General features: G+C 40.8%; 1 protein-coding gene and 1 long non-coding RNA gene across 4 annotated transcripts in view; one reads left to right on the top strand and one right to left on the bottom strand.

Annotated features, from left to right (window-relative positions):
- The window catches only part of LOC121696901, a 29,242-nt gene extending 26,225 nt beyond the window's left edge, over positions 1-3,017 (bottom strand). Inside the window, exon 1 of the long non-coding RNA XR_006026353.1 lies at positions 2,921-3,017. This is a non-coding gene — a long non-coding RNA (uncharacterized LOC121696901). The remainder of the gene's footprint in view (positions 1-2,920) is intronic.
- Positions 1,776-11,741, top strand: spopla (speckle type BTB/POZ protein like a). Of its 3 annotated transcripts, none has more exons than XM_042077959.1 (12): positions 1,776-1,981; positions 3,425-3,548; positions 4,226-4,361; positions 5,450-5,571; positions 6,281-6,432; positions 6,679-6,806; positions 8,129-8,306; positions 8,925-8,980; positions 9,078-9,200; positions 9,483-9,625; positions 9,756-9,809; positions 10,412-11,741. In XM_042077959.1, exons 3-12 carry the CDS (start codon positions 4,284-4,286, stop codon positions 10,554-10,556), a joined length of 1,179 nt encoding a protein of 392 aa, XP_041933893.1. In that variant the 5' UTR covers positions 1,776-1,981; positions 3,425-3,548; positions 4,226-4,283; the 3' UTR covers positions 10,557-11,741. The 3 variants fall into 3 exon arrangements, with proteins under 3 accessions (XP_041933893.1, XP_041933897.1, XP_041933896.1); XM_042077963.1 differs by lacking the exon at positions 1,776-1,981 and adding an exon at positions 2,028-2,354; XM_042077962.1 differs by lacking the exon at positions 1,776-1,981 and adding an exon at positions 2,384-2,748.
- Positions 11,742-12,161: the final 420 nt, after the last annotated feature.

The following is a 12,161-nucleotide window of genomic DNA, read 5'->3' as shown; positions in this document are numbered from 1 at the left end:
TAGGCTACACAAACTTGCATAAATAACCATTGACAACTTGTTATCAGTTTGAAAAGCAAGTACATTTATTCACTTTTTTTCCCGTTTAGAAATTCTCGTGTGCTGCATCCTAACGTTAGACCAACGGTTGCAGTCAGCCTGATCCACCACCAGTAGCAGAGTGAAGCAGCACCTAGCAGAAATAGAAGAAAAAAAGATAAACAGTGTTAGATAACAATTTTCAACTGAACCTGAAGGCTACTTACAAGTGAAACTTTAGAATAATCATTTATATATATATACTGTATGTTTTTTGAGTTTACTGTCAAAATGCCAGGCTGAAGATGGTGTTAGCATAACTCAGTTTCGCAAGGTATATTTAGCTGCTAACGTTAGCCAGCTGGGTGAGCTCATTGATGATATTTGCTTGCAGCAACACATAGATATATGTATATTACGATGAGTTAACGTTACATAAGTTAGCTGGTAGCAGCTAAACCTCCACGTTAACGTTAACCAGCAGCACATCATCTTCAGCCTAACATTGTGACAGTAACATACTAGGCCTAGCACTACTAGCGAATGTTTTATATAAATTATATGAATATAATAAACTGTAACTTACTGAGAACTAAGGTAGGCCTAATATAAACGAGACTGCCAAAACGTTAACGTAACATAACACATTAACGTTAATGCCACCTTCACAGCAACAGCAACTATGATAGCTAGCCTAAAGTTACTTAGTTGATCCAACAAGCATGGATGAGTCTGTAAGTTAGACAGTACAACGTACATAGACTGTACACATGCCCGAATTTAATGTAGTACAATTTCACAATGAAACATTAACGTTACATAAATAAATGCTTGCTTACCATTAAGGTGGAGCTGCGAACTTGACAGAGTGCTGAACACCGTTGGTCTGACTCTGACTGAACTGTTGCTCAAAAATGATCTCCCGCCGCCGGACAGTTCAAACGTCGTCGCGCGGTGCACGTTTCAATCACCACGTCAAAATTTCCCAGTAAACCATAAATCCATGACTTTTCAATATCTTTTCAAAATGATGATTTGGGTGGAAAATCAACGTAATATCAATGTCACCTTGCTATCTGGGAGCTTAACTTTGTATTTATGTGCAAAAAGAAAACCCCAACTGATTTTCCGCCATGTTTTTTCAAAATTTTCAAAAAGCTGACAAGTGAGGGAGGAGTCAGATTTATTACTGTGTTATGATTCGCAGCAAATGTTTATTACTGTAGTTTGACCATTTTTGACCATAATTCATAGCGAAACTACAGCAACATACTGTATTCACAAATACAGTACACATTTTTCTCAAAAACAGCAGTGATGCTGTGAAAATCACAGAATCTTGTTACAGTGTATATATTTGTTACTATCAAGGGTCGCACCAGTGAGGGTCCCATAAAAGGTGTGTGTGTGTGTGTGCAGACATTATTATCTAGTGGGAACAAAATTCTATCTTGTGTGCACAAGTTACAACATAAAAATAGCTTCAGTGCATAAGATAACAATAATTCTAATAATAATTTATCATTCTGCATCCTTTATGATAGACTACCCTGTGAGAGTGACGCAGTGAAGCAAATCATCAGTGCTGTGGTAATCTCCCTTTATGGTGACAATTGCTATCATAAATGTAGGTGTGTATGGTTTCAGAAAAACATCCTGGGATGTGGAATGTATCCGATTATAGCCTGCTATATCATGAGCTCCTACCATAGGCTCCAACTTGACGTTGAAATCAGGAAGTTGCTGGGGATGTCCCACCACTGCGCTTGCGTGAGGCTAAAGTAGTCTGCTTACACTTAAATGGCCCTATATAGTAAAGTAGCTAGCTAGCTTTCAAGCTGTGAAACAGAAGAGATTTGTGAATGCGTATACAAACACCAAACTTCTACGCAGCCATATAGTATTCTGAGGATCGTTCAAATAATTACATGCCATACTGTTAGACAAAGGATGGGAGATAAAGGTTTGTAATCAGTCCATTAATTTTCAAGCTAGGTACCTATGGTGTTCATGTGCGTTAGCTAACGCTAGCCTACTCCTTGCTTCACCGTCTAACGTACATCTTTGTTTAACCAACAGCAGATTATGCTACAAAGGGCCGCTTACCTAAATATTGCATATTCATCTAACTTAGCCTACTAGTTCTTTCATAATGATTGTTGTAAAATGGATCATTCTAGACGTTGGATACACCTTTGTCTCTAAACCGCTAACGTTAGCTAGCCAATAGCTTTTGCACCGACGGGCCCAGACGAAGCTAGCTCACTCAAGCTGGCCATCTAGCTTGTAGGTGCTGTGACGTTGTCTGGCAAGCTTGCTTGTTTGGCCCATCGAGGGTATGTTTTTGAGAACATGTAAGCCACAAACTAGCTGGAGAGTATGCATGTAATTTTAAAAACATTTCAGTTATTGTGAAAATGAAACAGGCTTTATGTTCATTAAAATATTCAGTAAGCTGATTAACTGATTAGTTAGCTTACAGAAATTTTAGCTTGCTAGCATCCCGAAAGGTGACGTTAGTCACCCAAGCTAACAGTATCCATCTAGCTATGCTATTTTGTTTTGTGATGGATGTAGTTAGCCAACCTTTGTAGCTAGCCTATCTTTGTAAACCTGCTAGCCAACCTTTTGTACATTTTCCAATCAACACGTCTTATTGATCAGTTTAACAAGCAATGCGCGTGGCGTTTCCTTCATTCTTGAGAGTTCTATCCAGCTGTAAGCTCTAAGGTTAGAGAAAGCTAGGCAACACTTCAATTTGTTTGATCATTTTGTAACTTGCCGTTAACTTATCTGGATATGTAACGTTAGCCAACATGTAATGCATGCCATCTTACAGGTAAAGAGAGAAATGCGGCGATTTTAAATTGGTAAATCTCATGTAATTTACAGATCACCTTACCTCATCCAAACAAATCGCATTAATAATAACTTAAGTGCATTATCCTTCAAAAAGCTCCTAACTCTCCTTTGTGCTGCGGCATTAATCACAGCAACTTGCCTCAAATATAGCATGCTAAATATGCTATATGTTCCCTTTTGCGTTTCAAATTGGTGGTTGTAAATAATGTAACCTACAAGTTATTTTGCCGCTTTCCATCGTTTGCGAACTTTCAGAAAGAAACTCGAAAAGTCTACAACTGTTGTGATTAGTTGTGACCCTCTGAAGTAAAAACTTCAGTCAGTTGTTGCTGTTTTTTCTATCAGTTGCCCATTTCAACGATACCTTAGCGATATTGTGTGAACAGGGGATTCAATATGACCAGTGTGGAAATATTTTGTTTTTAAATTTGCTAGCAAGGGCGTGAGAAGGATGGTTTTTGACGTGATTGTTGAATACGCTAAAGCATCTCTCAATATATAATTATGTACTTTGAGACGCTAAACATTCTCTTTCCCTCATCAGATGCGGATCTAATCAAACAAGTAGTCATGCTGTGATTGAAAACCATAGCGCTTATTTCCACTGCACACATTAGAGATGTGTGTCTGGAATCAATTGTAGCATGAGAGATCGCATTCAGGATCTGGTAAGTAAAAATAAGATGAACGAATGTGTCAACCTCTCCTTCCATTGCATTGACTTGTTGATAATTCGGTGTTTTGTCTGAGTGCTATCTTTGGTTCTGTTGTTGAAGCGTCTTATTGAAGATGCACAAGGTTTTTAAAGATCTGAACACTTCTCAGACTAGTATTCTTAAATTGTGAGGAACACCGTAGATGATAAAGGGGGGGGGGGGGGTGGCGGCAGTTGAACCACAGCATGCCCTTGTCTATGTCAACAACAAAAAAACCCCTTCTAGGCCTGCACAAGGCCTGTTCAGACAGATCAAATTAACCAGACATGTAGTCTCAGGAAGCAGACCAACAAAACCACAGAGTAAGAGTCTGGCCATGTTGGGTTTTCAAGGCACTGATCAGCCCTCTTGGTTTCTTACTAGCCAACCTGCCCAATTCATTATTTGGTGCTGTAAGTGGATGACAACCCCAGACCCAGGAGGATGTGAGATTTTTAAGCTTCCTGTTTGTTGTTCAGTTATGTTGGGGACTATTGTCTTCTGCTGTACTTCTCAGCCTGCTGGTGTGGGAGAGATCAGGAGTGTGTTGTCACTGTAACTGTAGCAGCGAACACTGTTGCAATTTTTACAACACTAACTTTCCTCTGCTTTTGGTTCACCTCCTCCCCACCTCCCTCTTCTCTGGAAAGGTTAAGTGGTGAAAGCTAAAGGGACGTCAGCGCTTCTTGTGAAGGGGCTAAGCTGGCGATGTCACGGGTCCCCACCCCCCCTCCTCCTGGGGAGATGTCCGTTGGGCCTGTGGCGGAGAGCTGGTGTTACACCCAGGTAGGACCTGGCCAATGCCTCTGACAATTTCACACCTGGCTTTAGTCACCCAGGATCATTGCACAGCTAAGCAGTCAGTTGCTTTAAACAGAAAATGTGCGGTGTGTGACTGTTGCCTATCCAATGCTGATGATTGCTGATTCCCAAAGTTTTTATTTTTATTTTTAGATGTCAGTCGAAAACTTAATGGTGGCAGGTTAACAGTAGGTAGACAGTGTAAAATGGTATCAGCACTGCCTTTTCTGTTATGCTTGTTTTTGTTGTGTAGCAATATAGTTATATTTCAACATTCAAGTCTTTCTTATGGCTGTAGAATAGCAGTTCTTAGGCTGGGGGTCGGGACCAAAATATGCGAGGGGTCATGAAATGATATTCTTTTGTTCTATTTATAAACTGGGATATTCAGTAGCCATAGATGTAAGCTTATAATTCAGAGTGTTTCCATAATGTTCCTCTGAAAGTGGATGCTCTGTTTACACAAAATCAAATCTCTACCTGTGCCTCTTGCAGTAATGAGCTTGAAGATGCTGTGCATGAGCTTACCAGTGACAGAACACTATGCAGTCTTTTTTGCCACAGGAGCAACAGTTATACATTGGATGAGTGCTAGTTATCCATTGGAAAATTAATCTGGTTGTCAGGCTGCCATTACCAATGCCTATCTCGTAACATTTTCCAAAGTGAAACAATTTTTTGACGATTGGAAAGAAAAGGGTCACGACACTTGACCAAGTTTTTTTTTAGGCGGGTTGCGAGACAAAAAGTTTAAGAACCACTGCTCTACAAAATGAATATTCTAAATAAAAGGTAGAGTAGTGTATGCCAGACCTTTTTGTATTAAAGATACAAGGAGGATTATTGATCTATTTCCCACCCACCCATCATGTTATATAGTGTTATGAAAAATTCCAAATTGGTTAAAACGAGTCTGATGCTCTTTAGTTATATGGAGGGCAGCAAAAAAGTCAGAAATAAACATAAATAAGTACCCTTAGTAAGTTCTACCTGCCTGTTTTTAAATTAATTCATGTTATTTTATATTGCTTTACTTCTAACAGCTCACATGTAATGGATGAATTGTTTTTCAGGTTAAAGTAGTAAAGTTTTCCTACATGTGGACCATAAACAACTTCAGTTTTTGCAGAGAAGAGATGGGAGAGGTTTTAAAAAGTTCGACCTTTTCCTCGGGTCCCAATGACAAAATGAAATGGTAGGCAAAATATTATTTTAATGCAATTATTTGCATGCACTCGGTCATAAAGCTAAGTTTTAACATGTTGAGAATTAAGGGGGGTTCAAACCAAAGATTCGCGATTAGATGAGCTGCGATGTTGTAAAACCTTGCAACTGCGACTAGACATGGTGAATGCTTTGCGACGGCTTGCAACAGCTGGCAACAACGTGCAACATTTAATTCACACCGCTGCAATTCTGTCTGCAACGGTTTCGTTTCATCGCAAATCTTTGGTGTGAATTGGGCCTTACAGGGAAGCTACACCAGGCATGTAACTGAAGCGTTCTGTTTGCGTTGTCTGCCACTAATCAATGGAAGTAGATACACCAGATGTGATGGCGGCGCGTACGTTCGAAAAAAATAGACCATGGACCATGGATTTTATGCGTTGTGAATGGAACGCTTCAGTTTCGCGCCTGGTGTAGCTTCCCTGTTAGATTGTGATTAGAATGTTCCGCACTATGATGCGACAATTACCCTCAGAGATTTCCCCCATAGACTGTAAAAAGAACACTGAAACTATAGATTGTTTGCGTTGCATTCTAGGAGGAACCAGGGAAATTCACTCCTCAACAGGTTAAGATTTTAGAACGTTGTCTAAGGAACTTGTACTCTACAATATCTTCTGTTTTAGAACGTTCTCTAAAAAACTTGCACTCTACCATATCTTCTGTTTGTCTTCCAGGTGCCTGCGAGTCAATCCCAAGGGACTTGATGATGAAAGCAAAGATTACTTATCTTTGTATTTACTTCTTGTTAGTTGTCCAAAAAGTGAAGTGAGAGCAAAGTTCAAATTTTCCTTACTGAACGCAAAGAGGGAAGAAACTAAAGCTATGGGTGAGCTTTCTTTTTTCACTTTTTTTTCCTCCGAACTGTGAATCCGTTATGTTTTGTTCAGGCTTGACAGTGTTGCTATTTCTGCTTTTGGAATGTTTCAGGGGAAAAGTTGAGCTTTGAGGGGGTTACTGCTGTGGATTTTTTTCTTCTTCTGTCTTTGCCTCTTTGTTTAAAACTTTTATGTGCTGTGATAATGAAACGTTACATGTCTTTTCTCCTAAATGAAAATTTCTTCTCACTCTGCAGAAAGCCAAAGAGCATATCGATTTGTGCAAGGGAAAGACTGGGGTTTCAAAAAATTTATTAGGAGAGATTTTCTGCTCGACGAAGCAAACGGACTCCTACCGGATGACAAGCTCACTCTTTTCTGTGAGGTAATACTGTATATGTTTAGCAGTGCTGTGTGCATGCGCGCGCACACACACACACACACACCTTTATGATTCACACACCTGTAATTAAGGTTGGGTACTACACGGTGTCCACCCTCACCTAGTGGAAGCACACACAGAGCTCTGAAATCGGGTGCGACACTGAATAGCGTTGCGAGCCACCGTGTTTCCACTCGCTGCCACGTCTGTGTTTGCTGCGGCCGTCCGCTCAGCATCTGATTAGCATCCCACTGACACTGGGCCAAGCACATGGCAGGAAGCAGCTCGCATGAAACCGGAATCAACTGGCCTGACAGAGAGGGCTTTACTTTTCTTTTCTTTTTTTTATGTTTATATATACATATATATTTTTTTATATTTATATAAATAAGAGGTTGGGTTCTGTTCCACAGCCTGGTGTATGTGTGTGCGCTTGTTTGATATTAAGCCTTAAAGCTGAAGAGGCAATTCAGAAACAAGGCAGTTTGAGAATGGTGACACTTGTTTGTGTGTCTGGCCTCTGCTGTTAATCCAGCCTGTTAAGTGTCCCAGAGACTGAGCTGCTGAGAGGCAGGCGGTGCTCAGGAGGTAGGCCGACCGGATTTCACGCTCCCTTCAAGAGACTAGGATCAAATACAGCAAGTTGCATGTTGAAAAATCAGGTTGATGTTTCAAAATCAGCATGTTCTCTTTTAAGCTGACAAGACACACATTTATTATTTGCTATTGAGTTTGGTGTGTTTGTTTCAAATTGAGCTGGAATGTAGAAATAAGATCAAGGAGTCTTTTTCTAAAACATTTTGAGGGAAATGATGCTGAGCAAGAGGGACGGGGGGGAAAAAAAACAGAAACAAAATGGATGCTGAAAGGGGTACAATTAATGAACTGGTCAATGAATTTGTGCTAACTCAATTATCAGAATATTGCCTTGGAAAGAAATGCCTATTGAGATTTGTCCAACGGTTTAATGCTTCACGAGAAATGAGCAATTTCATAAAGCAAATTAGATCCTCTTCCTCATTAATTAGACAGTTCATGAAATTAAATTGAACCAGTCGGCTGTCTAACCCTTTTGTGGATTGCTTTCTCTGCTCTGCCTTTTTGTGTTGTTGATGTACTGCTGAGAAACTGCACACAGAAGCTGTTAATATGCAGCCAATGTGTAGCACTTCAATTGTTGCCAATTAAGAGTTCCTCTTTATTATTTGTTTTTTTTTTTTTGCTTTTTGTACAGGCACACACAGACACATATGCTTGCCTTTGTATGCACACACAAATATGCACGTTTTCATATATGCATCTTCTCTGTCGTTGCGGCGTCGAAGGTGAGCGTAGTCCAGGATTCGGTGAACATCTCTGGCCAGTCCAACATGAACGTGCTGAAGGTGCCGGAGTGCCAGCTGGCTGACGACCTGGGGAACCTCTGGGAGTGCTCACGCTTTACTGACTGCAGCCTCTACGTCAGGGGCCAGGAGTTCAAAGCCCACAAATCCATCCTGGCAGGTGAGGCAGCCGCCCGCCACCTGCTCCTCTAACTCTGCTCTCCCCACGACAACACTACCACCCTCCCATCCAAGCCCTATCGCTCTGCTGACCAGCACTCGTCGTTGGGGGGGGGAGGAGGAGGAGATCAGAGACGGTCTCTTAACCCCCACCACAACCACCATCCCCAACTCTGTGTCTGTGTCAGCAGTGCTCTTGCACTGAAGAAACCCATTAGCTGTGCTTAAGACTCGTTGCCTGTCAGGAAGGGGATGCTATTGGGATTAAGCTGGAGAGATGTTTTACTTGGTGTGTGTGTGAAGTGGTGTGTGAAAAGCTGTTTGCATGTATGTAATGTGTAAGTGTCATGATGTTGATGGCACTTCTCCAGAGGGGTGGGAATATGATTGAGTTGTGTGAATTGTTTTCCATCATGTGCAGAGTTTAAAGGTTTTTTATTTTATTTGGTCCATCTGTTTATCATAATGATGAATACCAAACTGAAAATGTGTGTTTCTGTGATGTTTATTTGTTTGCAGTCTACATAGCTCATGTTTAATTAGCTATTTCTGGTAGTATACCTGTGATAATGTGTTGGTTGTTATTTTAATGAGTTGTTTTTGTTGTTTTCATGAACAGCAAGATCACCGGTCTTTAATGCCATGTTTGAACATGAAATGGAAGAAAGCAAAAAGGTAGCTCTCATTGGTCATTTTTACTTTTCCAATTTTGAGATCATCTGTCTACCATGTGTTGGAGAATAAGCCCTGCTGTTCCTCTTGTTCCCTGTAGAATCGCGTAGACATCAGTGATGTAGATCCTGAAGTCTTCAAAGAGATGATGGGCTTCATCTACACGGGAAAGGCGCCAAACTTGGAGAAAATGGCGGACAGTTTGTTAGCGGCTGCAGATAAGGTAGGACCTGTGTGACTGCATGTCTTTCAGTCCTACCATTCTAGCTTGACCTTTTTAAGAAGCCAAAAATACAACAGCTCTGAAAACAAGGAAAATGTACAAGGAAGGAGACCGTTCAGTTTTTGTTTCTCCAAAAATGTGTCTGTTTTCTAAAAATCGAATGTATGTGCTGATTCCAAAACCCTGTTTGCCTCATGTATACCTTCTCTTTGTTTTCTCTTCTTTTGTCTATTTCCCATCACCCTTTTCTTCTCATCCTCTCCATCCCCTAACCTTCACTAGTATGCTCTGGAGCGCTTAAAGGTCATGTGTGAAGAGGCTCTGTGCAACAGCCTCTCGGTGGAGAATGTGGCCGACACACTCATCCTCGCAGATTTGCACAGCGCAGAGCAGCTCAAAGCACAAGCCATAGATTTTATCAACAGGCAAGTATCACTTGGGGGAGAGGGGGAGAGAGAAAGAGAGAAAGTCTACTTGATAAATTCCTGCTGCCATTTCTGTTTACCTGGGTTTGAATGCTGCTTGTTTTTATATTTTATCTCTCTACCACCATAGGTGCAGTATCCTCAGACAGCTGGGCTGCAAAGATGGGAAAAACTGGAATAGCAAGTATGTAATTAGCAGATATATGTGACACAAGATTAATAACAAACGCTTATCTCCTCCTCAAAGGGATGCATTAGAATTCATTGTTTTAGGCAGGGGCTCTGCTGTTTAGCTGCTGCTGGAGCTCCGTATCGCTGTTCACTCTGTTATCAAGAGACTCGAATGTCGGCTGTAGTGCCAGAGCTGGCACATTTTTCAACACGATAGCAAAAAAACACGAGTTTATTTCAAGTTTATTTTCTCCCCCTTCCTACTGACTTTGTGGAAATTTAAAGAACACCTTAAAATGCATTGGTAATGTTTTTATTTATATTTCAATAAAGGAGCTGACTTTTTTTTTTCTTTTTTTTGTGTCGGGGTGGGGGGGTGGTGTGATGTGATGTGAAGTTGGAAAGCCATGATCAGCCAGTCAGGAGTTTAGTGAATGTGGTGTCTAACCACTTATGGTTTCTGTCCACACTCTCCATTGCTTCGCTGTGTTTATTTTTTGTTTTGTTTTGTTTTGTTTTTTTAAACATGACACTGCGGCTCCATTTGTCTTGATTGATTTTTAATGGGAGTGATCCACTGCTGCTAATACGTTTTCCTCTCCCATTTATTTTCAGCCACGCCGCAGACATAATGGAAACTGCGGGCTGGAAGTCAATGATCCAGTCTCACCCTCACTTAGTGGCGGAGGCTTTCCGCGCCCTGGCATCTGCCCAGTGCCCACCCTTTGGCCTGCCCAGGAAACGCCTAAAACAGTCCTGACTGACTACAGCGCAGTCAGACTTTTCATGATGATGCTGGGTAGGGAGAGACGAGGAGAGCACAAGGGACTAAGAAACTGTCCTCCTTACCACCCTCTTAAAAACAAACAAACAAACAAAAACTAAACAGACAGACAAAACACAAACTCGAAAAGAAATGCAAAGAGCAAAAGGTATCCGTGTTTCCATAGGGAGGGTGGGGAGGCTTGTCATTTATCCACACAACTGTGTTATTCACTTCAAGTGATGGTCGGTCCTGGTCGTCAAGCTTTATCAGCTGATATCTTCTGTCATTTCAAATGGCCTTAACCTCTCTGCCATTGCTCTGGAGTAGAGCGCGTTGGAGCAGCTGATTCCTTGATTCTACGCTGTGCCTGCCTTGTCACAAAGACCAGGCCCACCTCCCTGTTGCACTAGTTCCCAACGTCTAGTCATTTTGATAAATGGAGTTCTATAGGAACGTGTTAATGAGTGTTTAATGGGAAAAATATTATATATTTGTAATGTTTAGCCCGTTTTGTGACTAGACATTAAAATTAAGTGTCAACACTTGGAGCGCAAGGTCATTTCTTTTACACTTTTTGAAAAGACAAATATGCCCCATATTGATGGCACAATTTCTATGTAAAGACATTTAAACCTATTCAGAGGACAGATCTAAAAGCAAGCATATTGTAAAGAAAGGCGAAAAATGTATGCAGTGGGATGTTGTGATGCTATATGTAACACGAAAGGAATTCATGTCTGTATTCTGCCTCTAATCTATTAAACCTATGGGATTTAAAAAAAACAAATGTTTGACCTAGTCTCCAGGTGTACTGATTCAAAATGTTAAAAGTTGTCATTTGCAAGAGCGTTATTTCGCTGAAGAGATAATCCTGTTCAGACTAAGGTGGCAGTTGGCATATAATTATGGTTTCTGTGATCAGCAAAAAAGGGAACCTCTGAAATACCAACATATCCAATATTGTTTGAATGAAATGCCCAGGTCCAGTGTTAGTCATGTGTTTTCCCCTTACCTGAAATGATCTCCGAACTGAAAAGTTTGAAGTTAAATGAAGGCGATGGATTTGCAGAAGTGATGGTGTGAGACCGTAACTGGGAACTTGTTGTAGGATGCTGAGCATCAGTGTCTTTTTTTTACTCTGTGTTGTATGGATGGGAGGAATAAAAACAGTTGTCTGTCGTGGATTTGTTTGTCTTGAACTGTGATGTTACAGTAGACTTGATGTACTCATCCTGATGAGTGTGCACAATACTGAATGAAGCATGTATTACTGAGCTGTCCTCAAAGGACACCAGAAGATGTTGGAATTTCCCATGTTGAAAGAAAAAAAATGTTTTGGAAGAATTGCCTGCAGTTAACTCATTAAATATTTTTCCAATAAGTGGGTTAGTGAGTGTGATGTCTGCTGTCTAGAGCGTCACCATGTCAACGGATCCTGAGATGAGTAAAACAACCTCATTTGCTCTCTATTAAAAGCAAAACAAAAACAATGGACATAACCAAGTAATGTTGAACTGAGAGTTCCCCATAGCAAGACCCATATATTGTAGAAATAAAGCAGGTTAGAACATCTGCCATGATTGAAAATATAATATCTGA

This window comes from Alosa sapidissima, chromosome 2 (assembly GCF_018492685.1).
Source record: "Alosa sapidissima isolate fAloSap1 chromosome 2, fAloSap1.pri, whole genome shotgun sequence".
Lineage (NCBI taxonomy): Eukaryota > Metazoa > Chordata > Actinopteri > Clupeiformes > Clupeidae > Alosa > Alosa sapidissima.
The sequence above is the reverse complement of the archived record's forward strand: the minus strand, read 5'-3'. Positions and strand labels throughout refer to the sequence as shown.